At 44.8% G+C, this 27,469-nt stretch overlaps 3 protein-coding genes across 6 annotated transcripts; 2 read left to right on the top strand and 1 right to left on the bottom strand.

Annotated features, from left to right (window-relative positions):
• The first annotated feature begins 117 nt into the window (after positions 1-117).
• On the top strand, positions 118-15,855 carry fggy (FGGY carbohydrate kinase domain containing). Of its 2 annotated transcripts, XM_060059741.1 has the most exons (16): positions 118-475; positions 983-1,190; positions 3,025-3,136; positions 3,874-4,025; positions 4,431-4,519; positions 5,240-5,355; positions 9,544-9,672; positions 11,183-11,286; positions 12,146-12,253; positions 12,531-12,592; positions 13,451-13,616; positions 13,904-13,978; positions 14,146-14,266; positions 14,397-14,491; positions 15,302-15,363; positions 15,507-15,855. In XM_060059741.1, exons 2-16 carry the CDS (start codon positions 993-995, stop codon positions 15,583-15,585), a joined length of 1,668 nt encoding a protein of 555 aa, XP_059915724.1. In that variant the 5' UTR covers positions 118-475; positions 983-992; the 3' UTR covers positions 15,586-15,855. The 2 variants fall into 2 exon arrangements, with proteins under 2 accessions (XP_059915724.1, XP_059915725.1); XM_060059742.1 differs by lacking the exons at positions 118-475; positions 983-1,190 and having other exon boundaries at positions 3,067-3,206.
• Positions 15,605-21,526, bottom strand: LOC132463506 (peroxiredoxin-6-like). Of its 3 annotated transcripts, XM_060059746.1 has the most exons (6): positions 21,370-21,526; positions 19,927-20,083; positions 18,514-18,723; positions 18,217-18,363; positions 16,683-16,821; positions 15,605-16,648 (listed from the first exon to the last, which is right to left on the bottom strand). In XM_060059746.1, exons 1-5 carry the CDS (start codon positions 21,459-21,461, stop codon positions 16,693-16,695), a joined length of 735 nt encoding a protein of 244 aa, XP_059915729.1. In that variant the 5' UTR covers positions 21,462-21,526; the 3' UTR covers positions 15,605-16,648; positions 16,683-16,692. The 3 variants fall into 3 exon arrangements, with proteins under 3 accessions (XP_059915729.1, XP_059915728.1, XP_059915731.1); XM_060059745.1 differs by having other exon boundaries at positions 15,605-16,821; XM_060059748.1 differs by having other exon boundaries at positions 15,605-16,821; positions 18,574-18,723.
• Positions 21,493-27,469, top strand: LOC132463505 (polyisoprenoid diphosphate/phosphate phosphohydrolase PLPP6-like). Its single transcript, XM_060059744.1, has 2 exons — positions 21,493-22,437; positions 24,287-27,469. Exons 1-2 carry the CDS (start codon positions 22,014-22,016, stop codon positions 24,700-24,702), a joined length of 840 nt encoding a protein of 279 aa, XP_059915727.1. The 5' UTR covers positions 21,493-22,013; the 3' UTR covers positions 24,703-27,469.

Genomic DNA, 27,469 nt, shown 5'->3' with positions numbered 1-27,469 from the left:
ATTGCACCCATTCACTCCAAAATCGTATACACTACCACGCTTACATTAGGTTCTTTACTTACTACTAGGAAGGAAGGAAGGAAGGGAGGAAGGAAGGAAGAGAGAGAAGAGAGGGACATTAATTGTTACAAATACTTTAATGAGACGGATGATTATGCATGAAGGGCAAATGTATCATTGTAAGCACTTTGCAACATTTTCAGCAGAATGACTTCATTATGACCGCATTGTTTTCTACGTTTGCGAATAAATGCTTTTTGGCCCAACTCGACTCCCGTCGTATATTCCGCTGAGTGCAGTGTGCGATGGAAAGGTCTTTAACCTGTTGGTTTTGAGGATCATTACATGGTATCTAGCTGCTATCATATGGAACTGGCAAAGATAAACACTTATAAGGTTCACTTTATGGCCCAAGCTTGGTTTTTGTCTATGTGCTGATCAATAGAACAGCGTATTCAAGTCGCGGTAATTCATGGTAAGTTAAAATAACAACATTTAATCACAGTCTCTTTGCTATAACAAGTATACCACAATCTGATATAATTTCATTGTATATTATCTAGTGTAAGTGTTATCCTATGTTATTAGTATAAGTAAGAGAATAAGGGAAATACAAAGCTGATGCAGCAAAAAGTAACAGCAGGAGAAATGGGATTAGCTATTAACGTTGTAACATCATTCATGTCCTTTCTGGTGTTTGACTGAAGGGCTGGTGTCTGACTGACGGGCTGGTGTTTGACTGACTGGCTGATGAATGACTGGCTGGTGTTTGACTGACATGCTGGTGTTTGACTGACTGGTGGGTGTTTGACCGACTGACTGGCCGGTGTTTGAATGACGGGTGTTTGACTGGCGGGTGTTTGACTGACTGGTGGGTGTTGGACTGCCTGGTGGGTGTTGGACTGACTTGCTTTTGTTTGACTGGCGGGTGTTTGAACCAACACCTCACTGTCTGTGGTTAACCCGTTGGCTCTGGTTCCAGGTCGGGTGCCATGGACGGGGCAGCCCCAGATGAGGTGTACTTCGTGGGGGTGGACGTGGGCACCGCGGGGGTCCGGGCGGCCCTGGTGACCAGAGACGGCCGGCTGGAGACCACATGCGAGGAGCCCATCAGCATCTGGGAGCCCCAGGTCGACCACTACGTCCAGTCCTCCAACGAGATATGGGAAAAGTGCTGTGAGCTTGTGAAGGTAAGGCGGACATTGACTGCTTTATTATTGTTTTTATTAAACCATTTATAGACGTTTTTCAAATTTGGAGTTGGGTAAATTGGAATAAATTGAAACTAAAGCCCAGTACCAATAATTGATTGGTTTGCATTAGATGACTGCCTCTCTAGCCTTATGCTATTGCTTGCATGCATGGCCTCTTAGTTACTGATATGGTTATCAGGTCACCTGCTGATTCAGCTGGGATGGGACTTCACCTTTAATATAGGATTACAAAAATCGGACCTTTAATTGTTTAAAAAATCCCTTACACATAAAACCATGTGTGTGAACGTGATGTGAGCGCACACAACAGTATCCACGAGCAACAGATCCTTGGGAGGGAGCATTACTGCTCCTCTGGCACAAATGCGGGATCGCAAGGCACCAGTCCATGCTCGCTGGTCAAGTCGAATTTGGAGAATTTGGAGGCATCGTGAATAGACGATGGCTGATGTCTTCGATTGGTCACTTTCAATACTGACCGTAACCTTTGATTGTCTGCCTGGTTAAGTCACTGACACAGTCGTGATCATGCAGTTACCTAAGAGAAATAAGGTAACTGCTTTACTCAAGTAAATCTTACGGGTTAACCTCTTTTGGGGAACCCATTTTAAAATATCTGAATGTATTGATTTTTTTTTTACTGTATGCACTTTACTACTCTGTTATTGATAGTAGAAAAGCAAGCATCAACTTCCAAAAGTTTGCTACTAACAAAGTTTGACGTTTGCTAAAGATAGCTGGCCAACCCTTAACGTTTATTAAATCTTCAATGGGATCAATAAACTCATCACTTATTTATTAAGACGTTTAGAATAAGACCTGCGTTACTGAATGTCCATGCCATAAACAGTCATTGACTTGTATAGGGCCAGGCGAAAATGCTCTTTAATGTTTAGTGTTAATCAATGGCCAATGTTAATGTATACAATCTTTTGAGTGTTGCAAATCTTAAAAAAAAAACGTAATTCAGTGCATTTTTTAACCAGTTCTCCAATTTCAATACTAGGCACATGAAAAAAAGGAAAGGGATATTTCCGTATATACATGCACACGAGTGTCCGATACCCCCATACCAATCTGTGCGGTCCTACTATATGATTGTGATGCTTAATTTCTGATAGATATGGTTATGACTATGATAGATGCAATTATATCTGAAAATGCAGGGGCACCATTGTCTTAGTTATATTGATTGCATTATAGGGGAGACCATTCTTAGATGGTCTGCTATAAATCTCTTATTCGCACCTTTTGTCGTGATGTTTCGGCTCTTCTTTGGTTACTGAGCCAGCTCAGGTGTGAAGGGGTTCAAGTGACACTGCATCAGCAAATGGATGCACAATTCCCCTTGATTCATATGAGCCGCTTGGAACGACCTGAAAGAACATGAGCCGTGTGACCCCCGAGACTTTCTGACCCTCTATTAACCAACAGAATGAGGGGTCAGAGACAGGACGGAGACTCAGAGGAGAGGAGGCATCAGCCACTGTGTGTTCCATCCCTGTGCCTCCACAGCCTCAACAGCAGAGCCAGCGTCTGAGAGCCGTACGGCCTCCCAACGGTCGGGCTCACCCCGTCAGCCCCGGGCTCCACCGCCTCTTTGGGTTCCCAGGAGCACAAATGCTCTCTTGCGACAACGCTTTTCCGCTCGTAGATACTTTCCTTTGCAAGTGCGAGCGCCTGGATTTCATGTGCACAGGTTTTGAATCTAAACGCCATGCTAAAAGCTCAATGAACTAATAGCAGTTCATGTACATTCACCTTATTGTCATGTTGTGTGGTCTCAGCACAGCCGTGTATCTCTTCTCAGAGGTTGACCCAGGGTGTCGACAAGAGCCAGGTACGGGGAATCGGGTTCGACGCCACCTGCTCTCTGGTCGTGTTGGACAGGGACTTCCAGCCTGTGCCTGTCAACAAGAACGGTAGATGGCCCTCCCATGGGACCCTCCCATTGGGCCTCCCAGCACTGAGAACATGAAGGGGTCTGAGGAGGCGCTTCACATAAGGGTTCATAAAGACCCATGCGTTTACATGAGTTCATTCAGTAATAGGCATTGACCGTTCGCCAACTGTTAACTTATGATCTAGAAATGATTTACTAACGTGGTTCATGTTAATTACGGTCTTCATTTATACTCGGGATAGTTAGGGTTGGTTACTAAGGCGGTGAGGATTTAAGGGCTCAAGATTGGGCTCAATTTATATCGGTTTTATGAAACATTAACATTGAGGCAAACTCATGATTTTCCCCCAAATGAACCCATAACTGTCGACTAGGTCGGGAATATAGTGAACAAGTTGAAAAACGACACACCAGGCCAAGTTTACACCACAACACATTTCTTGAAGGATGCTATTCATTTATGTGTAAAGACAATCTTAAGATATCATGTTAATGATTTCTCACAATAATTATCAACAATGACTTAAAAAAGGTGGGAAAGAGTTGTTCAAGAATGAGTTGTGCTATTTTTAGGACAGGAATACGGGCGCCTCATATGGTCCTAGCGGGCGCCCTGGAGCCCGCAGGCACTGCGTTGGTGACCCCTGCCCTAGGGTATTTGATATCGGATCAGTACATGGTGCCATCATTTTTTGTACAACTATAAATCAAGTCCACCTAGACTCTAACCAGTACCTCGTCCCTCCCGGGCCCCAGGGCAGCGGCAGCACAACGTGGTGATGTGGATGGACCATCGCGCCCAGCAGCAGGCCACCCGCATCACCAGCACCGGCCACCGGGCCCTCGGCCGCATGGGCGGGGTCATGTCCCCCGAGATGCAGGCCCCCAAGCTGCTGTGGCTCAAAGAGGTGAGGGCCCCCAGCGGCCTGCTGCTGGGTTGGTTAAAGGAGAGCCCTTCGCTCAGTGACCAGTGTGTATATGTTGGCACACTCGAAGGAACATCTTAAAGGAATATCCTACCTCCTATTAGATCTAGTCTTGTTCCCGGCCTCTATCAACGTATAAAAAGTGCCTTCTCACCCACCAGCTGCTGGGCATCTCGTTTGACCATCAAAACCTTTGACATTACCTGTTAAACCGAAATGGCCATTCAGGGGGAAACTCGGCATGCATCTCACATATAGAGGTGTGTGTGTGTGTGTGTGTGTGTGTGTGTGTGTGTGTGTGTGTGTGTGTGTGTGTGTGTGTGTGTGTGTGTGTGTGTGTGTGTGTGTGTGTGTGTGTGTGTGTGTGTGTGTGTGTGTGCTCACCAGAACTTGAGGGAAAGCTGCTGGGCGGAGGCGGGTCATTTCCTGGACCTTCCTGACTTCCTGTCCTTTAAAGCCACCGGCTCCCTGACCAGGTGATGGTGATGAGATGGAGGATGATGCTAGGATTCTTTTTGTATGTTTTGTTATGTTTTACACGTGGACCAGAGTTACAACGATATGATTTAATTCATTTTTTGGTCGATAGTGATTTTTTGCCTTCGTCATGACGTCACTGCGTCATTGATCCTTAATTAGGAAAAACCGACATGAATTATTGAAGTTTTTTTTGGCACTTACAGCCGCAAGGAATGAAAAGATTTGAGTCAAATCACGGCCATTAATATCAACATTTTACGGCCATCTACAGATACTACACATTATGGCAGATACAGGAACGATTTTTAGCAATGGAATTTAAGATTCGGAGGAATAAAGGATAACCTTATGTGCATTGTTAATTAACTAATAGTTAATAATGAATTATGATAAATAATTTATTATTAGATATTAATTACTGTCACAGTGCATCACATCTAAAGCTGTGCTCATACTTTACCACTGAGGGTATGGCGGTGTGCTTATGATATGAACAACTTTGTAGTGGACTGGCTGGTGTTTGACTGACTGGCGGTAATTTGACTGACTGGCTGGTGTTTGACTGCCTGGCTGGTGTTTGACTAATTGGTTTGTGTTTGACTGACTGGTGGGTGTTTGACTGACAGTCGAGTGTTTGACTGACTGACTGGCTGGTGTTTGACTGACTGACTGGTGTTTGACTGACTGGTGTCTGTCTGCCTCTGGCTGGGCTCCAGGTCTCTGTGCACTCTGGTGTGTAAGTGGAGCTACTGTCCGTCCGGCGGATGGGACCGAAGCTTCTGGACAGACATCGGCCTGGAGGACCTCCTAGAAGATAACTACAGCAAGATAGGTAGGAGGGAGAAGCCGCATTAAAGCCCTTCTGAAGCTGACCGGATCATGGTGGTGGTTGGGGTTCCATGACCAGCTGAAAAGTTTCTTGGTTCCATTCCCAATGTTGATAGCCTCAACAACTTGCCCTACACCCACAATTTCTTTAATGACAGGTCTTTAGTTTATTCAGGTGAACTGAAACATCTGATCTCATCTGGAATGGTTCTCAGCTGAACTGAAGGTGTTCTGCTCTCTATTTCTTTGGTTAAGTTCTGTTTTATAGTAAGGTTCACTTCTGCAGTTAGACCTGTGTGTCTGTGTCTGTATGTGCGTGTTCGTGTGCGTGTGCCTGTGTCTAGGTAATCAGACCAGCAGGACTAGGTTCTCAGAGGCAGGCACACCCTTCTCATTAAGCTTACGGAAGTTCAGTAATCAACATGCTGGCCAACTTTTATATCATTGGTATTTAGCCTAACATTTTTCAAACAGGTTGTTACACAGTTGTTATTTTTAGAGTGTGTGTGTGTGTGTGTGTGTGTGTGTGTGTGTGTGTGTGTGTGTGTGTGTGTGTGTGTGTGTGTGTGTGTGTGTGTGTGTGTGTGTGTGTGTGTGTGTGTGTGTGTGTGTGTGTGGGTGGTCAGAACAGTCTCAATTACAGTTTTTTTCAATTGCTTGAACACGTTTTGCAAAATTTGGCTCATTGTGTCAAAACTCAACACACAAGCAAATAAGACAACAACACTGGGAAATAAACCATTCACATCTATGTCAAATTGAAACTCGGCTATCGAAACCTAACAATTCTTTGTAATAATGGCACTCTGATGTCAAAATGAAACACACTTGCATCATATGAATACACTTTCAGATCAGCAGCAACACACTGGTCTACTTTATATAAAGCACTGTAGTCTTTCATGTTCACTGTTTTTATTCAGTTCCACAGAGGGCACGTTTTCACCATAACCAAAATAAATACTAAATAATGTACATTGCAGTACTGTACATTACAGTGCAGTAAATACAATTTGAGCAAAAATAAATAAATAAATAAACCCTACTGTACTGTGAACACAGAAAAACATGGCAATTGTGCATGGGTGGGCTTATGGATCCTGCCGTCTGTTGGGGTCTGGCCATAGGATCTCATCAACATCACAAGCAATATTTTCTTCCGCTAAGCATCGGGGAAAATATTGCCTTGTGTGCCGAATCCATCCATGGATTGACCCTATGTTGATGTCTCCGCTGGCCTGTTCCATTGCCTGCAGAAGAGGCATGCAAGCATGAGGTAGGCGGTCATATACGCACCATCTCCAAGCCGAAAATAATTCTTCTATGGGGTTTAGAAATGGTGTGTAAGGGGGCAAGTATAGGACTTCAAATTGATGATGGTTGGTGAACCAGTTGCGGACCAGAGCAGCCCGATGGAAACTAACATTATCCCAGACAAAAACAAACCTGGGCTGCTTTGGTCTGTCCTGTACAGCTGCATCGTGAAGTGCATCCAGAAATGTTATTATATGTTCGGTATTGAAGGGACCTAGTTTTGTTTGATGGTGCAGTAGCCCTTGAAGGCTTATGGCAGCACACAATGAGATATTTCCCCCGCGCTGCCCCGGGACTTGCACTATTGCCCTTTGGCCAATTATGTTACGACCCCGTCGTCTTGTTTTACTGAGATTGAATCCAGCCTCATCAATGTAAATAAATTCGTGAGGCTGTGCAGCTCCATCCATCTCCAAGATGCGCTGTAACAAAACAAAATACATGCAATACAGATTTTAGATGGCATTACTCAAAACACTCAACTACAGTACTACACATACAGAACCCCCACCCCATCGAACAGGTACCTGGTACCTCTCTGAATGTATCTATGTGGTACTGATACAATGGCACATATTTAGCTGTAACTGGATGACACCAATACTGTATTGTAAATGTAAAGGACTGTAACACTTACCTCGAAGTCCTTTGACCCTGACACTGTTTCTCTCAAATGGGACCCTGTACAATTGCTTCATGGTAATTTGGTGCTTTGCCAAGATGCTTCTGATAGTGGAAATGCTCACTCGCTCTATGTTATTGAATACTTCTCTATCTGCAAGTATTTGTTGCTGTAACTGGTTGAGACGGATTGCATTGTTTGCTCGGACCAGGTCCACAATGACAAGTTCCTGCTGTTGGGTGAACAGGCGCTGGCGTCCGCCCCCAGAAGGTCTTCTAGTCATTCTATAGAAAAAAGCAACCACGAAATGTTACTGTATTGGTTTGCTTCTTTTTTACAGTACTGTATATACTGTACTTTACTGTATGTACCATAGAAAGTACTGAAACACCTCAATGTAGGTAATCCAAAAACGACCACTTTCGTTCAAAAAGGAGCATTAGCCACCCTGCAATACAGTACATGTGATATGGTACAGTACTGCAAATACTCTAGATACAGTCTGAGTAAAGTAGAGAGTTGAAGACATACCTGTTTTCGAGTCGGAATATCCATATTATGGATGAAACTGTTGGTGTTCAGTTTTGGAAGAAAGTGTTTTCAGGTGTGTAAGTAAGTATTCTCAATTAACCAATGTTTTTAGGATTTTGAATAGATGTGTTTTCCCAATGGTACAATGAGACATCATTTTTGAATTAAGTGTCTTATGTATGAAATAGTGTGTAGTGTGCAGGAGCAAGTGTGTTGCAGAAAGGAGCAAGTGTGTTGCACAATTGCAACCAAAGTGCAAAGCAGCGCTTTTGTTTAAGGAATGGTTACATGTGTTTAAGGTATAGAAACAAAAACTTCAAGTTGTGTTGCTTTGGTCTAAGCATGTGTCTATAGTGTTCAAGCAATTGAAAAAAACTGTAATAATTGCCTCCCTCGTTTTCAGCCAATCACATGACTGCAGCGACTGGGTTTTTAGATTGTCGGTGCCGTTAAAGTAGCATAATCGTTTACTACTTTAAAGACACCGACAATCCCAAAACCCAGTCGAAACTAGATGGAAAAAGTGTGTGGTTCAAAACGTGATGCAGCTTTTACTTCTTCGCCACCTAGAGATTGTTATGTACGATCATTCAAAAACCCTATGTTATTTCCCATAGACATAGAGTGGCGAAGTCACGCCTCTTCCGGTAGAGCACATGGGACCTATGAGAGTGAAAAATATGAACGGGTTTCAATGGAGAGAAAGTAATTATCATCTGGTCCCTGTCTTTATATGCCCCGGATTACACATGTTGTTTGTGGATTTAAATGATACATTTTCATGTCAAGAGTTTGACCGTTTATTATGCAATTGTTCAGTTAAAGGCTGTAGAGAAAACACAATGAGAAAGACTACATGTCTCGTATGTGCCGTCACGCTCCCTGCGACTGGCGTGGACAAGATCGACAATATCCCCATCGGCATAACTGACTCTCCACATGCCCCAACTTATAATGGTTTCCACTTCTTTTGACATTATCAAACTTCTTCACGAAAATGTTTAGTTTTCTTTGCATGAAAAATTATAATTTTAATCCACAAACAAATATATGTGTAATCCGGGGCATATAAAGACTGGGACCAGAGAATAATTACTTTCTCTCCATTTAAACCCATTCATATTTTCCGATCACATACTGTAGGTCCCATGGGCTCTACCGGAAGGGGCGTGACTTCGACACTTTATTTGACCGAGGGAACCGGGCGGCTCGGAGGCGGGACTTATTCTTCAGAGGTCGGAACTGCAGTCATGTGATTGGCTGAAAACGAGGGAGGCATCTGAATGGCTTCAGAGAGTTCCTTGTTGAAAAAAATTCATTTGTGAATCCAGCCACGTCAGGAGTCTCAAAAATCCACATATAAATAAGACCAATTCACATTCACAAATGAAAAGTGTCTTGTTAATTGAATTTCAACAGTTTGTATATAAATGTAACAACATCCAAATACATTTTGGTGAAAATTGCAAATATTTTTTTAATCCATATATTTATGGATTTATATTACATTTATTTAAAACAAGACACATTTGTGTGTGGATCAGAAATGTGCTTGTGAAACTTATTTTTGTTCATGGATTTATTTTACATTTATACATACCGATATCCATTTGTGTTTGCATTGAAATGTATTTGTGAGAAGAAAGTAACTTACATATAAATCACAAAATACATTTTTTAATCCTTCTCTGTGCATTCATTATTAATGTGTGTGTGTGTGTCCAGGTAACCAGACCAGCGCCCCCGGGCTCCCAGTCGGTGGGGGTCTCTCCCTGCAGGCCGCAGCTGATCTGGGCCTGAATCCCGGGACCGCCGTGGGCGCCTCCCTGATCGACGCCCACGCTGGAGGACTAGGTACCGCACACAACACTTCTGTCCTGGGTTCCAACCCCAAAGTCGGCGCTCTAACTCTGTCCATCCTTGAGTGTTGGCTGTAGGAGTAACTCTGTTCGTAATCTGGTTGCACCAGCAAGTGACTAGTTATAACCTAAGTGTGGACTCAGTCAGGATTTACACCTTACTAAATCAAAATGGGTTGCACCACACATGCTAGTTCTTGTGTAGCACTAAGGAGTTACTAAGTACTTAACCATAAGCAGGATTAAACGGTGATAGTTAGGGTCAAGAAAGAATGAGCGATATATAAGAGGGATCTAATTCTGGGGGGAGGGGGGCTGAGACAGCTCACTGCGCCCTGCGATGACCCAGCAGCGGCGACCTGCTTCTACAGCGCACTGTGCTTGTGTTTTAGTTTACAACACAAAACGATTCTATACTCGTACTACATGAGTATACTGCATGAGTACAACAACATTCAGTGAATTCATACTGTGCAAGAGCTTGTTGGTGATTAGTCATAACTGCTTAGATTCCATGCATGCGTTACTAAGGTGGAACTAGTTGGACATTCCTTGGGTCTTGATGACGGTTCAACAAAATGTAGTAATCTCCTAGTTTGATACTAGCCAGTGGTTACAAATCCATTAGTAAGGACTTTACTCACACTTAGTAATGCACACTAGTTATTCACACTTAGGACTCTGTCCCGCAGAGTCACTCACCAGCTTCCACAAAAGACTCAAAACTCACTTGTTCAGATTTCCCAGGGACTCTTCATAGCCTCCCCATCACAACCCTCCTACTTATTGTATTTTGTACATCCTGGCACTTAATGAACGCACTTATTGTATTCCTTACTTAGTTATAGTACTAAGTTGTGTAGCATCTCGTTGTTGTATACAGGGAATGGGTTAACCCCAAATTCATGATTGTCGTGAAAATGTCTCCCCTGTTTCAAGTAAGAGCCTGTCTGCTGAGCTAATGTGTACAATTTTTCACATTACAATGAAATCTTTACATTATTATGCTCTGAAGCAGTATTTAAGATTCAGTGCACTTTGGAAGCACTGTGTCTAATCCTCATGCTTCGGCGGTCCACAAAATGTGCTCAAGCCATCTGGTTTGGTTTAGAGGAGGGGGGGGGGGTTGAAACTGTTCATGAACTCTGGCTTTTGACCTCCCAAGCTGGCTGTGACCTCTGTCCATCACACATTGTTGTATGAGGCAAAGGTTAGGAGACAGCGCTTTTTAGTTGTTCTAACTGCCATGTAGAAACCCCCACACACACACACATACACGCTTTTACACACACACACACACACACACAAACACACACACACACACACACACACACACACACACACACACACACACACACACACACACACACACACACACACACACAACTCAAACCAGCTTGGCGAACATTATTTTCGAGGAAGTTGGGCAAATTCAATAAATGACTTAAGTGATTAATTAAACAACAATACATTTTAAGAGTGATTAATAAATCCATTTTTGACAGGAGTGATCGGTGCCGATGTGAAGGGCCTGGACCTGCCGTGTGAAGACCGGCCCCTCACCACACGGATGGCCCTGATCTGTGGAACGTCCTCCTGTCACATGGCGGTAGGTGTGATCCTGCTTATAGAATACAGTGTTATACAGGGAGAGGAACCGGCAGCGTTATGTTATAGGTATGATACACCGTACTTAAAGAATACAGTGTTAGAGGAACAGGCAGCGTTATATTATAGGTATGATACACCGTACTAAAATATATACATTATGTTCCCCTATGTGATGACGCTAGACTAAATGTAATGTGGAATTTAATCATTGTGACTAAAAAGAACTCCTTACGACTCCATTTGGGACACAATTTTCTCATGTTGTTGACACTTTGGATGAACTGAATCACCAAATGGCATATATCGTACTATATACTAATGATATGGGTGTCCTTAAAGTGTTAAAGATTGTTATTCTATTATTGATATTGGCTTTCACTGAAAGCTTTCAGAATTCCCAATCAAACATTGTTATCATTGTCTGTATAAGAACCCTCTTTCAATCCAAACCCGCAAAACCCACCCTCCTCCATTTCTCCTGAATTGAGTTTGTTAGATGTCGCAATCCACCAGCAGTTGGACATTGTGGACAAACACTGACACCATCTCTTACAAATATGTCCCATGGTCTTTCAAACGCACGTCACCGTAGACAACAAACATCTGCTTCTCTTTGGTTGGGAGTTTTCAGCGGTCGTGTTGGATCAGAATTCTCTCCAAGAGATGAGTCAGCCACGCCTACAGATTGACTTGTGGTTCAAATTTGGGGCGATGTATGTTATGTGATGGGTTGTTTTGGCACTTTTAGAGGCCACAGTTGTCCTAGTATTTTCCTCTGTATCAGTCAAGTTCTTTTTTTTTTTGCCAAAACCTACATACTTTTAATACTTAAAGTCTTGTTTTTCACTGTGTTGTAGATCAGCGCGGGGCCCTTGTTTGTTCCCGGTGTGTGGGGCCCCTACCTGTCAGCCATGGTGCCCGACCTTTGGCTCAACGAGGGGGGGCAGAGTGCCACCGGACGCTTGGTCAGTGGACCCGCCTCTGATGAGCGTTGACCACGGGCTCCATGGATGTCCCAATGGCTCGGTGTTAGAAAGAGACATCAGTTGTTTTATATCTTCATTTAATTCATTGTTTTTTTTACCATTGAAGTTAATCACTTTTGACAGTTATGACACCTGTATGGTTTAGGCATCACCCAAATCCTTTTAAGTTGAACGTCAAAAGCAATGACTAGGGGACATTCCCTCTTACGGGTCCTTCTGTTCAACTCTCCCTCCCTCCTGGTGGGTGCTGCTCCAGATGGACCACATGGTGAAGGGTCACGCAGCCTTCGCCCAGCTCCAGGAACTCTCACACCAGAGGTCAGGACCCCTACTACCACTGCTGTGCTATCTCCTATAGTAGAAATAGGATTATTCGTTCAGCAGATGCTTTTATCCAACACAACTTCCAGTGAACTCAGATAAACGTCATGAAGCAGCAGGTAGGGCTAACTGTACGTCCACACCAGAAGCGACCAAAGCGTCTTTGACGCTTTGGTCGCTCATAAAGTTTTGCTGCGAATATTTCTGTTCGCTTTGGTCGCTCAAGTCTCTCATGACGTACAATTCAAAAGTGCCTGCCGGTGTTCCCTGGGATCCACGCAAGCGAAGAGCGTCTACATTCCGATTGGCTGTCAGTGTTTTGCCGCTGAAACGCGTCATTGTAATTAGCATAAAGTTCAACAGTTTTCAACTTTTTTTGGACGCTCTGGTCGCTCAACTTTTGCCGCTGGTAGCGTTGGTCGCTTTGGTCGCTCTTGCCCATAGAAATTGAATGACTTCCGGCGATTTGGTAGCTCAATTCGCTTCTGGTGTGGAACGTACAGTAAGGCTTCCTACTCCTCGATGCTGACAGGTGGGCGTTGGGGTTCAAACCTAGATCAATGCTGCTGTGGTCCTGTCACCTCTAGCTAGAGGACTTCTGAAGCTTCATTTATATTGCCGGGTCAAGTCCCCGCCCTAGCCCAAAGAGTCTGCCTCTGTAGGTTAGTGCCCCTCTCCATGAGATGAATCCAACTTCATCTCCAACACCCACATGGGCCTGACAACGCAGACGTACAACACAACTGTGACTGTCGCTGTCTTTCAAGTCTTCTTGAAAGACAGCAGAAAAGACCAGAAAACATGTGAACATGTGCTCCGTTGACGATTGCTTGTTCGGTCGATGCTTTGCTCCAGATTCCCCCACACTGGTGAACACGTGTACTCCTACCTGAACGCCCACCTGGGCTCCATGGCCGAGGCCCGCGCCTCCTCTGTGGACCTGCTGGGCTCCTCTCTCCATGTGTGGCCGGACTTCCACGGGAACAGGTCACCACTGGCGGACCCCAATTTGCGGGGAATGGTAAGGTGTGGAGGGATCTGTTACTCAGAACATTTAATTAAAGTTACCTAGTTTGAAATTGCAGTTTCACTACAGCTATGACCATCAAGGTTTTTATATTTGCTTTGCTCTTTTCTTTTTGTGTTCCTTGTTGTTGTTTTTATAGCTCTTCCAATCTTCCTTCTTTTGATTGTTGTTTTATTGATTTCTTCCTCATCATCTTCCTCTTCCTCCTCTTCGTCATGCTGTAGTAAAACAGGAAACTGAAAGAAGGAAGTAATCCTGTTGGTCTCCCTGGTGTTTCCTAGGTGATCGGCCTGTCACTCTCCCAGACCGTGGATGACCTGGCTCTGCTGTATCTGGCCACTCTACAAGCTCTTGCTGTGAGTATAAAGATATTTTTCCCTCTATGTATATCCATCTTTTATTCCAGTTATACACATTCTAAGGCTTATTATATCGCCAATGTAATAAGCCGACCCTAATGAGTTACTGTGTAATATTTGGTCCAGTATTTCGACCTAACCCAGTATTTTCCTCCTGGGTTCAGCTCGGCACGCGGCACATCCTGGAGACAATGACCAAGGCAGGACATGACATCACAACCCTCTTCCTGTGCGGGGGGTTGAGCAAAAATCCTCTTTTTGTGCAGATTCATGCCAACACCACGGGTATGTTGTGGAAAACCAGGAATGTCGTCTCTTTCCGTCTCTTATTCCCGTCTCGGCTACGGCCACAGAGCAGTGACCTCCTCTCCCATGTTGATTAGAAGTGTAAGCCTTTTTTTTTATGCATTTCCAGGACTTCCTCTGGTTCTTCCCCATCAGACAGAGGCTGTCTTGGTTGGAGCTGCAATCCTCGGTGCATGTGCATCGCAGGAATACACAACTATACAGGTGTAGTGTGAACCACAAACCACACTATACGTATACAGACTCTGCTGCCACCTTTTGGAGAGGAAGAGAGTGCATTCTGTCTCCTGAACGAAGTGTGTGTGTGTGTGTGTGTGTGTGTGTGTGTGTGTGTGTGTGTGTGTGTGTGTGTGTGTGTGTGTGTGTGTGTGTGTGTGTGTGTGTGTGTGTGTGTGTGTGTGTGTGTGTGTGTGTGTGTGTGTGGATTATCCAATTCCATGGAAACATGTCTTTAGAGTAGACTAATAAATAAAACATCACTTGACTCTTCCTCAAGATACTTTCAATTCAAATGAATTCATGGCTTTTTGAACGTTTGGGGTCTTGAGCCGTCTGACCTTTGTAGGATTTGCGAACAGTGAATCATCACCTCATCTCTTCTGGTACTGTCCCACAGTGGAAAGTTTCTGGATACAACTCCAGCAACTGTATTCTAACAACAATAAAACTGGATTTAATGAATGTACTATTCTGAGATCTTGAGGAAGAAAATACATTCATTAATAATCTAACAATTTTGTTGGGTAAAATATTTATATTTATTAGCTGAATTTTTACATATAAATAGATTTAAGCACTTTCTCAAACATTATTTTATGATAGAATCACACATTGCAGATAAGAATGGAAAAAAAATAACAAAATCTGGTCATATTAAACTGGCCTGCATTGTTGTTCCTTACTTTAACCAGACTATTGTAACCACCAGGAAAGTCTTACATTGATAAGCGGGCTGTTGGTTTAGGAGGTCTTATGGTAGCCCTATTACCTATTACCTAACGTCTCTTTCTGCAGGACGCGATGAAGATCATGGCCAAAGTTGGAGAAGTTGTTTGGCCTAAGCAGGAGCTAAGGAGGTTAGCTTCAGCGTTGTCTTTTCATGTAATGTTGTAATGAATTACATCAAACCATTAGTTAAAGTATTCCCAGTACCTGCTTAAGAACATGAAGCTGATTATTAATGAAATCTTGGACTGTGTTTTTGTGTTTTCTTTTCAAGTTTCTATGAGAGAAAGTACCGGGTGTTCTTACGCCTCGTCGACCACCAGAGGGAGTACAAGGCTATCATGGAGAGCTGAAGAAAATAACACGCTTCAATTAGAATTACCCCCAGACTTTAATACTTTGTGAATATCACAGCTTTACAATTGTGAGTATTGCACAGGTTGATTATGCCCTGTATCAACAAAAGAGGATTCTGGAAGCACAAGAAGAAACCAATGAAAGAACAAGAAGATGTCGATGAAGGGACAATCAGTGTTCATTTGCCCGTTTGGCAAATCGTATCATAGCAAAGGGCCAAATGTGAAGCTTGTTTTCACAGTTAATAATAAAGCCTGTTCAACATATTGTTATTACACAGTTGATAGAATGATTCCTCCTAAAGTTGAGAGGGTAGCAAACTTTTTCCTGGGTAAAGTAGGAAAGGATACAATGGAGCCTGACAACAGCCAGCGACAGATTACAAATGACATCGAACAAGATAACAGAAAAATAAACCCTGGAATTGAATAGCGGATCAATGTTAGAAAATTCATAGAAATTACAAAGTGTTTTAACCTTCATTATTCCTTTATCACCTTACCTCCTCACCTTAACTCCACTGGTGTGCTCAAACATGGGTGGAAAAAGAACATTTAAATGCATCCACATTCCTCAAAGGTAGAACTAGTTTGGTCTTCTGTGCTGGTCATAACCCATGACTGAGATGCGTCCTTAATTATTAGGATGGTAGGCCTATGAACTACCAGCTATAGTGCAATAACTGGTGTATTCCAATAAACCCATGCAGGGCCTCCTTCATATGAGGTAGGAATTTGGTATCTCTTGGTAATGGACTGACGCAGGTTTCAATCAACTCACCAGGGCATGGGTAGTAGACTAAAGTAGTAAGGTAACGTCCCCTACCCCGTGCCCTGGTAGGAACAGACCCATAATTAGTGTTATGAACTACAAAAGGTCCCCTACTCAGAGTGGATTCTGCCAATGTAAAGCACTCTGATTGTCCTTTTGTTTTGAAGGGTGCTCTCCATTGCACCTAAATCACAAAACGACTCTTCTACATTATTCAGGGTGATGGGTTGGTTGGAAGGCCCCGGTTTTGGTGCCGGTGTCCAGGGCCTCCTGCTGGGTGTAGGGGGGCTGGGGGTCCTCCTCCTCCTGGGCGTAGGGGAGCCTGGGGGTCCTCAGGGCTGGGGGGTGTAGCGGAGGTACTTCCTCTTGGAGGGCACCTCCTTGGTGAACACCCCGGCGGGGAACAGAACACTGGCCTCGGCCTCCGACATGCTGGGAGGGACCATCACACTGTCCCCCGGCTGGTACACGGACACGGACACACAAAACACCATGACATTGTATTGCACCATGTATGTATATTGTATGTGTATTTATTATAGTGAACATTATAGTGTCATGCATGATTATACATAAACACGTAAACAATATCAACATCAGTTAGTTACCTAACTGGATATATATATTTTTTTTTTTTAAGTAATTGTCATGTTTTGGCATTTATCACAGTATAAATAGTAGGGATGCAATATTGAGTTATTGATGGCTGGGTCTGTAAGGATGATTAACATCATTCCATACAACTGTGTTCGCCATACGGTTGCCCATACCTGTGACAAAGGCCTATTGTTTCAACATGAGCTCCAACCTCAATGAATGTATGGGTTGTTTGTATAGGTCGTCCAAAACGACCCTTACGAACGTTTTGGCCCCTACCGCCTGTTAGAAGGAACAACTACTAACAGTAGCTGTTAGCTACTTCACTCAGTGAATCTATAAGATGTTTAGTGTGTGCATGAATGCAATGTTTTCTATCGTTGTCATGGTGATTCATATACACGCTGCTATCCCTGAAACCACGCAGCTTGCATGTCTTTGAATCCTTGTCTTTGCGTTGTCGTGTAAGTCAACTGAGCTGCCAGGTTATGCAACTGATGTTCTTTCTATTAAGATTTAGATTTTCGACACAGGGATGAGCCAGTTTATGTTTGCTTTGCTCCCTCTGAATAATCCATTCCAAAGGTTAATTTTCTAAAACATTTGTTTAACAGGATAAACAGGATATTAATACTGCTGTTAGATTTCTTTCTTCCCCCCTCCCCCCCTTCTTTCAATAAAAAACGTAGATGGAAAAAAAAAGAACGTAAATTTAGTTGTATAAGATAATCATGTGTTCTGGACATGCCCATTTTACCAAGGATGCATCACTCACTCTAGCTCCCTCCCAAATGTCCTTGACCCCTAGGTCGACTACGAATTGCATCCCTTCCTAGGGTTAGATTTATAGTATATTATCTACTAATTTTAGTAAACCTCAATGCCCTGATTCATATAAGAGACCAGACATCTCTTTCGCACTCCCAAGTCCTTCTGTACCCCCACAAACAATAAGTGTTTACGTCACAGAACCTTGACATACGTGAGGTATTGCTGATTCTTTAACAGGCGATAAACGTTCATAAGGGTTTTGGACGACCTAAACCAACAACCTATTCTGTAGTTGAGGTTGGAGGACAAGCTGATTATTTGGTAGTAAATGAAAGCCTGAGCCTCCTGGTTTCAGATGCAGTCAGTACAGCGTGTGTGTGTGTGTGTGTGTGTGTGTGTGTGTGTGTGTGTGTGTGTGTGTGTGTGTGTGTGTGTGTGTGTGTGTGTGTGTGTGTGTGTGTGTGTGTGTGTGTGTGTGTGTGTTCTACCTGCCAGTCTGCGGGCGTGGCCACCCGTTTGGTGGCGGTGAGCTGGAGTGAGTCCACGACCCGCAGGATCTCGTCGAAGTTGCGTCCGGTGGAGGCGGGGTAGAGCAGAGACAGCTTCAGCCTCTTGTCAGGACCGATGATGAACACCTACAGGCAGGAAGCGTTCACAGAGTCAGTACGGACCCATTCACCAAACCTGTTGTCAGGTCACATCACCAAGGCTTCCAGCTCAGGCACCACTACAGCTGTTTGTTGTGCATCGGTCACACCATTAAAATAATGCAAACTGTACGAAACTGCAGAGGGAAGTTGTGAACAGGGCTGGAGAGTAACAGGATACAGCCCAGAGGTCCTCACACAGCGTGCGGTGAGGGGCAGGCCGTCCTTGTCCTTCTCGTCGGGGTCCATCATGCCCAGGGCCAGGGCCAGCTCTCTCTTCTGGTCGGCGATGACGGGGTAGGGCAGCGAGGACCTCTCTGACTCCATGCTGCAGTACGCCAGGATGTCCTGGTGACACAGATACAGACAGCCACAGTCAAAGACTAACACGTGTTTATTCATGATTCAAACGGTAAGTAAGTCTGCGCAGGAGAACTTCCGCTTATGAGTTAAAACAGTGGTGAGAGCAATGGTGACAGGTCATAAATGTTTTAGAAAAACAAATGCATTCAAGTGTCGAAGCGATTTCCAAACCCACATCATACTTGTCCAAGATAGGGTGGGAGCCAATATATATCCACCATCTCTATCCATCTCTGGTAAAACATTTTAGCTGGGAGTAGCAAACTTCTTATACTTTACAACGATGTGTTCTCCGTCTAACGATAAATCTTCACTTTTTGAGACCCAAACGGAAACTTTTTAGCCGAAAAAATGTATTTAGTTTTTACGCCATGAATTCAGCGCCATGTTTCAACAGTAGCCAAGAACGGACCAACGGCTGTAGAGAGAATGCATTTAAATAAGAAGAAGTTCTCATTTTCTTATCTACGCTGTTTTTAATGAGTCATTGGTATTTAGATCGTAATCACATCAACAACAAAAAGAGTGTGTGTGCGGATGTGTGTGCCCGAAGAAATAATAAAAAAAAAGAATGTAGGATGTTACAGATGTCGGTTAAGTGAGATGTGGTTAAAGAGGTCACTGAGGCTGTGAGGTCAAACTGAAACATGCACTGGGGAGATTGGAGTCACAAATGTATCGGTATATGTATGCATGTGTAATTAATATTTGAGTACGGGGGTTACATAGAATGTGAATAGAAGCATGAGATGCACACACACACTATGCACACACACACACACTCTCAAACAGAGTTCCTTACTCTTCATTTCGAGACACACACACACACACACACACACACACACACACACACACACACACACACACACACACACACACACACATTAAAACTCTATCTCCCTCTCGCTCTCTGACACACACACATACACACACGCAAAGTCACACACACACACACACACACACACACACACACACACACACACACACACACACACACACACACACACATACCCACACACACGCACACACACACATACACACAACACACCGTCTCCAGAAAACACCTACGTGCGCACATACATACACACACTAACACACACCCAAGCACATACACGCACAGACACACACACATACTGAAACACACACACACATGCGGACACACACAAGCAGCCACGTGTGCGGCCCCACCTTGGACCAGTCGTGGTGGTCCTCCAGGCTGTCCACGGACAGGGCCACCATCTTGACGCCGCGCTTGGTGAACTCGGCGCAGAGGCGTGCAGCGCGGCCCAGCTCGGTGGTGCACACGGGGGTGAAGTCCCCCGGGTGGGAGAACAGGACACACCAACTGGGGGGGGGGGGGGGGAGGGGAGAGGGGAGAGAGGGGGGAGAGGGAGGGGAGAGATAGAGGAGAGAGAGGGGAGAGAGGGAGAGGGGAGAGAGGGAGGGGAGAGAGAGGGGAGAGAGAGGGAGGGGAGAGAGAGGTGAGAGAGAGGGAGGGGAGAGAGGGAGGGGAGAGAGGGAGGGGAGAGAGGGAGGAGAGAGAGAGAGGGGAGAGAGGGAGGGGAGAGAGGGAGGGGAGAGAGAGGGGAGGGGAGAGGGAGGGGAGGGAGAGAGGGAGGGGAGAGAGGGGAGGGAGGGAGGGGAGAGAGAGAGAGGAGGGAGAGGGGAGAGAGGGAGGGGAGAGAGAGGGAGGGGAGAGAGAGAGGGGAGAGAGGGAGGGGAGAGAGGGAGGGGAGAGAGAGGGGATAGGGAGGGGAGAGGGAGGGGAGAGAGAGGGGAGAGAGGAAGGGGAGAGAGAGAGGGGAGAGAGAGGGAGGGGAGAGGGAGGGGAGAGGGAGGGGAGGAAGGGAGAGGGAGGGGAGAGAGAGAGAGAGAGGGAGGCGAGAGATAGAGGGAGGGAGAGATAGAGGGAGGGAGAGAGGGAGGCGAGAGAGAGGGAGGGGAGAGAGAGAGAGGGAGGGAGAGAGAGAGGGAGGCGAGAGAGAGGGAGGGGAGAGAGAGAGAGGGAGGGGAGAGAGAGAGAGGGAGGCGAGAGATAGAGGGAGGGGAGAGAGAGGGAGGGAGGGCAGAGAGAGAGAGGGGAGAGAGGGAGGGCAGAGAGAGAGAGAGGGAGGGCAGAGAGAGAGAGGGAAGAGCGAGATCGACCGGGCGGAATAAATAGAGGAAGAAAGAGAGGGAGACAGTAAAGAGTAAACGGGACAGGTACAGTGGGAAAGAGCAAGGGAATGACTTAAAGTGAGTGAGAGAGTGAGAGACAGAGACAGAGAGAGAGGAAAGGGAGGGTGAGAGGGAGGAAGGAAATAGTTTGCTAGTTGAACTGTGGCTCAATGTAAATCTAATAGCAGTGCAATACAAACACTTTATTAAGAGTGTATCCTATTATTCTAGCCTATTTTGTCTTGTCTGTCAACTCTTATACAATGTAGTCCTGAAAGTTTGAGTTAAATTTAGTGACATAGATTATGGTCAAAGAGCCTTTGGTTTTTTATTAAATAGGAACTTAAAAGGATCTGGAAAAAGCAGAAGCAACCCACCAAAATAGGAAATGAGCATAACAGTCACACACAACTGCTGCAAAACGCCATCAGAAAATCTATAATAACATTTTGAAATATAAAAAACTAGACTTACGAATCACCCAAGAAGTCATGGAATTGAATGGAGCCATCAGTGGTTTCTGCGTGGAAGTTGGGGAAGACATCTCCGAGCAGCAACCCCGGCATCTTCTTCACAGCAGGCGATCAGCGCGCAGGCGCAGTAACAGGAGTGATGACAGGCTGCGTTTGAAGGGGAACAGCGGGTGGGCGGTTCCCTCTGTTTGACCACTGCGCTGTGCACCACATGGAACTATATTCGTTTTTCGATTTCCAGTGAGGAAACCATAACTTGTTATTTCATAAACACAAGGGGCACTGGGTCATCATGATTTTTGTTGAATTGTAGTTTTTGTTCCATGCTTAACTTTTAGTGCACGCTATCGGGAATAACAATAACACTATAACAACCAACAGAAACCCACAGTGTGGAAACGTTTAGAGATGTCCTCTTGGTAGGCTACTGTAATAGGGTTTATTTCCGTCCTGTCATTGTATAGTGCGTCTCCTCGGTGTCCCACGTGACCAGACCGGCCCAGGGCAGAATTAATCAGAATTTAATTTTATTTCTCCGGACCATGTCGCCTCTCTCTGGACGCAAACGTTTTACGCGCAACAGACTGAACAAGTGATACAATTCAATTTCGAGCGACTTTTGGTGAAAGTTTGTGAGGAACAAACATGATAAACACTAGGAGGAACAGTTGTCGTGGAAGTATTTCTGGAAACAGTGGCCCAGCGACTCACTGTAGATATGAGGTTTCGACCTCTGCGCGCCGCCGGTCTCTGTCCGAGGGCCCTGCGCGCCGCAGGGGCTCCAGCTGCGCCTACTCTGTCTTTGGACCACCGAGCGACGATTACGCGTCAAGTCTGAAACAGACGATATTCACCATCACGATCCGGTTCATGTTGGCAGTGGATTTGTGGATCTCAAAGAAACTGGGCGTGTGTGCCTGCGAGGGGTCTTCTTGGGGGGGGATTCGGCCCCTGGTGAGACTCGTGGAAATCTCTGGACACGGGATCCCCTGGTTTATTGGCACACTGTACAGTCTCCTGCGTGGGGAGACCATCGCGGAGAAGGAGATCATGTTGAATCTCGCTTTCGGTGAGTCTGGCTTGTGTGACTTTGGCTGTGCGTTTATTATATGTTCTATAAATATATTCTTTATATATGCATTATTATTGTTCTATAAATTGAGTTGCATTTTTTAACTCTTATGTAACAGTGAGTGCATTAACTAATTTTACTTGCTTAGGCCTATTTATTAATTCACTATGATTATATATATGTTACATTTTTTAGCAATGTTTGTATTCTTTTTAGCAACTCCAATAGAGTGTTTTTTTTTTTTTTATACCAACAATACCCCCAAATTGCTATAACTATCAATAATCATGCATAATATCAATGTCACCGATCTCCCAATTATTAGAACTAAGTGGTTATGGCAACACCAACGGGCAAAGGTGAGAAAACAATCAATCTTCGGCAGCCGCTATAGAGGAGGAGAGCAGAGAGGAGGGGAGAGGAGAGGAGGGGAGGAGCAGATAGGAGAGGGGAGAGAAGAGAAGAGAGGATAGGATAGGATAGGATAGGATAGGATAGGATAGGATAGGATAGGATAGGATAGGATAGGATAGGATAGGATAGGATAGGATAGGAGGGGAGAGAGGAGAGGAGGGGAGAGAGGAGAGGAGAGGAGGGGAGAGGAGAGGAGAGGAGAGGAGAGGAGGGGAGGGGAGGGGAGGGGAGAGGGGAGAGGAGAGGAGAGGAGAGGAGAGGAGAGGAGAGGAGAGGAGAGGAGAGGAGAGGAAAGGAGAGGAGAGGAGAGGAGAGGAGAGGAGAGGAGAGGAGAGGAGAGGAGAGGAGAGAGGAGCGGAGGAGAAGAGGAGGATAGGAGAGAGGAGAGGAGAGGAGAGGAGGGGAGGTATGTGAAAGTGGAAAGTCTTTGTTTTCAGTCTTGTGCTCGTGTTGTCCCTGGTGTGTTTAATCCATGTGGGCCCACGGCCAAATTCCGCTACCCTACTACAATTAGGCCTACTTTTATGTTTGTTAGGAGGACATTTTTATGTTTGTTAAAAATATAAATAAATTTGACGTCTCAAACCTGCATGTTACTTTCCAACTGCTACTTTATTAAACATTGAATTGATTCAAACAGCAAACACACTGACTCACTGACTCAAGTTTAATATCATTCTGCCAAAACAATAACATAGAAAGCATTTAACGTTTTTGACAACCCTGGAGTTGCCATGTTTCAGATATTATGAGTTATTATCAATTGAAATTAGTAAAACAAATAGGCCTAATTAAATTCATTCCTTTCATTCCTTCATTGTTTTTCTAAACAGTTGGCTGCCATTATTCTGGCAATATCAAATGTTTCCGAGAAGTTATTTGGCCAAAAAAAAAAGAAAAGTACACCGTAAAAACAGTTCTCTGGTGTTTAAATATGAACAACGATTGTTCAGCTACGCTACGCCGGAAACACTTTCAGATTTGCCGATACCGTTGTTGGCACGCAAAGAGATTTTATTGTCAAGTCCTGCAAAATGGGTCCGAATCGTGTCCAATATGGGTCCGGGAATGTTTCGTGAATGTCTCCGAAATGTGTCCGGATGTGCCGGATGCGTCCGACTTTTCTCCGAAACGCCTCCAGGAATGTCTCTGTAATGTGTCCAAAATGTGTCCGGATGTATCCGAAATGTATCCGACTTTTAGCAAGATCCACTCAGGGCAGGGTCACTTTCTGTCTGAAAGAGATAGAGCTGGAATAGAGCCACAGCTCAAGCACTGGTTGCTAATGGGAATACTTAGATTGTGCTGTTTGCGATAGTCCTATGATTATCATGCCTATTCGTGTCGTTGTGCTATTCAAATCTGTCTCATGAACTGTACTTCACTAGAGGCTTTAATCCCACGGTTCTCCCCAACTGTCCCCACTGCCCAGCTCTGCTGCTGGACCTTCTGCTGGTCAGAGTGGTGAAGAGGTTTGTTCGACGCCGTGTCCCGCCGCAGACCCGCTCCGACATCTTCTCCTCCTTCTTCGTGGAGCGCTACTCCTTCCCGTCGGGCCATGCGTCGCGGGCCGCCATGTGCGCCCGCTTCATCCTGGTGCAGCTGGCGGACACGACGGCCATGCGCGTGCTGGTGCTGGGCTGGGCGGTCGCGGTGAGCCTGTCCCGTCTGCTGCTGGCCAGACACTACGTGACGGACGTCGGCTTCGGGCTGGCGATGGGCTACTGCCAGTACAGTGTGGTGGAGAGACTGTGGGTGACACGGGACCTCCTGCTGGACCTCCTGCTGACGCTACTGGGACGGCTGGCGGGGATCATAACCTATATAACAGAGCTATACATGAGATAAAGAGATGAACAACAGATAAAGAACCCAAGTAACAGATAAAAGAATGTATATAACATAAAGGAAGTTACATTACCGATAAAGAACCAATATAACAGATACAGAACCTATATAACAGAAAAATAAGTTATATAACAGATAAAGAAAACCTATTACAGGTAAAGGAAAGTATATAAAAGAAAAAGATAGATGCAAAAACACACGATATTTACATATCTGGCATTCAATATCCACTTTAGTCAAATTCGTATTTTTTTCTTAGCTGTATGATTAGTTCTGGTCCCATGTGTGTGTGAGCAGACCCCAGCCATTGAGGAGGATGCGGTTCATAGTAGGCCTATTCATTGGAGATACAGCAATATTCTACCACAAAGATATGATCATTTTATTTTATTCTGACTCCTGTTCTGCAGAAGGTTCCTGTTCTACAGCACATATAACAGGAAAAAAGGCACATCACACGTCAAATTTACCTACAGCACGTAACAGGAACATAGCATGTCAAACATCAGACTGAACACACACAGTGGTCTAAACCTTCAGTATTTGCAAGTGTAGGTACTGAGGAGTAACAGTTGGTGCATTTTTGGAACTGTGTGATGGATTGTAATGCTCTAATGTGTTGAGGGATTCCCTTCCAGACTTTGGTGAAAGCATGCATGAAGGACCTCTGCCCTAGCCATTATGGTATGCAGGCACTGGGTGGAGTGCCATGGCAACTCATCTAGTGAAATGCACTTGGGGCACGTTTTGCGTTGGTAAGAGAGAGATGAGTGTTTGTGAGGTACTGTGTTAGAGTTGAAAGTGAAATCTGATAGCATGAGCGTGAGTGCAGTGCAGTGGTGTGTCCATTTTTTGTCCAAAGCTTGGTTGTATAGCCGTGCGATTGGTTCAGTAACTTCCTCTGTGGTGAGAGATATTGGTAAACAGTAAGAAATGTGAGAGAATACAATTGCCTGCAGGTAGGTTTCGGAGACAATAGAGGATAGGTGTGTTCTAATGTTGTTATATACGTATGGTTTCTGATTTAACTTTTTAGTTAACTTGGATATATGGTCCACGATGTGTGAGGTTTGAGTCAAGTAACACATCCAGAAACGTATATGTTTTGGCGATAGCAAGATTTTGATTTTAGAATATGATATGACTGGTGAAGGACAAATGCTTTCTGGATGAGTGGAAATGTGTACATTCAACATTAATGGTTAAGTGATTCTCATTCAACCACTGATGCAAGTTTTGGAGATCAGATGACAGTTTGGACTTTTTAAAATTATGTTGATTATTTTTGCCTGTTGGGTTATCAAAGCAGGGCTTTATTCTTTCAATCTGCCTATCAAAATGAGCACGTGGACAATTATGAATCTTTGTGGTTGCATAAGAAATTGTGCGCATGCGAGACATGGCCTAATTGCACAACACAGCCGCTTGCACCAGCCAAAGTAACTAGTGGACTTCCTTGGTCCAACTCGGTCCCATATGATAGGCACTGGTGGCCTGATATGAATGTTGACTATAGTGCCCTGGTATGACTGTTGACTATAGTGCCCTGGTATGACTGTTGACTATAGTGCCCTGGTATGACTGTTGACTATAGTGCCCTGGTATGACTGTTGACTATAGTGCCCTGGTATGACTGTTGACTATAGTGCCCTGGTATGACTGTTGACTATAATGCCCTGGCATGACTATTGACTGGTGGCCTGGAATGACTGTTGACTATAATACCCTGGTATGACTCTTGACTATAGTGTCCTGCTATGACTGATGACTGGTGGCCTGGTATGACTGTTGACTGGTGGCCTGGTAAGACTGTTGACTATAGTGCCCTGCTATGACTGTTGACTGGTGGCCTGGTATGACTGTTGACTATAGTGCCCTGGTATGACTGTTGACTGGTGGCCTGGTATGACTGTTGACTATAGTGCCCTGGTATGACTGTTGACTGGTGGCCTGGTATGACTGTTGACTGGTGGCCTGGTATGACTGTTGACTGGTGGCCTGGTATGACTGTTCTCTGGCCATCATGCCGCCCACAGAGCAAAGGCCAGCAGGTGAGAGTGTCCTAGTAGACATGCAGCCATGCAGAGGCTAAAATAAACCCACCCAGACCAAGATAGTCCACAGAGAGCACAGATGGCTAATAAGAGTTTGTGTGTGTGTGTGTGTGTGTGTGTGTGTGTGTGTGTGTGTGTGTGTGTGTGTGTGTGTGTGTGTGTGTGTGTGTGTGTGTGTGTGTGTGTGTGTGTGTGTGTGTGTGTGTGTGTGTGTGTGTGTGTGTGTGTGTGTGTGTGTGTGTGTGGTTCGTTTTCCAGACAGTGATTGAACGTGTTGGCATATATGAACTATCACATCACTGCAATGCCTCAGTGACCCAGAGCTGGCAGAGAGAGCAGAGGTCTGGGAACAGACAATGGAAATTGTTTCTTTTTTGGTCTGCTGTTTGTATTGCCTGTGGAGGTAGGGGGGCGTGTTGTCGGGCTCTATCTAGACCTACCTACCTATAAGCTACAACTTAAACTGTACGTGATGCTACACTGATGTATTTCTGTTTGCTGATGACACTCTTGTGTTTTTAACGGCATTAACTCACACCACCTCCTCCAATCACTATCTGTCATACCCATTTAGATGAAGAATATATCTTTCCATTGAGTCACTATGTGTGCTTGGTAGCCCAATGGTGGACCTGAAATGAGCTTATGCATTGTCTGTTTACCGGTACAGTTTGGCCCAATCACTGCGCAACCAGACACTTATAGACATTGGC

The sequence above is a fragment of the Gadus macrocephalus genome, chromosome 8, assembly GCF_031168955.1.
Source record: "Gadus macrocephalus chromosome 8, ASM3116895v1".
Lineage (NCBI taxonomy): Eukaryota > Metazoa > Chordata > Actinopteri > Gadiformes > Gadidae > Gadus > Gadus macrocephalus.
This window is presented reverse-complemented; position numbering and strand designations above follow the sequence as displayed.

Excerpts from the sequence above, each read along its gene's own strand:
- LOC132463505 (XM_060059744.1), top strand. The coding sequence starts at position 22,014 with ATGATAAACACTAGGAGGAACAGTTGTCGTGGAAGTATTTCTGGAAAC. Across the intron at positions 22,438-24,286 it reads CATGTTGAATCTCGCTTTCG|CTCTGCTGCTGGACCTTCTG; the intron begins GTGAGTCTGGCT and ends CCCACTGCCCAG.
- LOC132463506 (XM_060059745.1), bottom strand. The coding sequence starts at position 21,461 with ATGCCGGGGTTGCTGCTCGGAGATGTCTTCCCCAACTTCCACGCAGAA. Across the intron at positions 20,084-21,369 it reads CATGACTTCTTGGGTGATTC|TTGGTGTGTCCTGTTCTCCC; the intron begins GTAAGTCTAGTT and ends CCCCCCCCCCAG. Across the intron at positions 18,364-18,513 it reads GTTCACAACTTCCCTCTGCA|GTGTTCATCATCGGTCCTGA; the intron begins GTTTCGTACAGT and ends TCCTGCCTGTAG.
- fggy (XM_060059741.1), top strand. The coding sequence starts at position 993 with ATGGACGGGGCAGCCCCAGATGAGGTGTACTTCGTGGGGGTGGACGTG. Across the intron at positions 3,137-3,873 it reads TGTGCCTGTCAACAAGAACG|GGCAGCGGCAGCACAACGTG; the intron begins GTAGATGGCCCT and ends CCCGGGCCCCAG. Across the intron at positions 4,520-5,239 it reads GCCACCGGCTCCCTGACCAG|GTCTCTGTGCACTCTGGTGT; the intron begins GTGATGGTGATG and ends GCTGGGCTCCAG.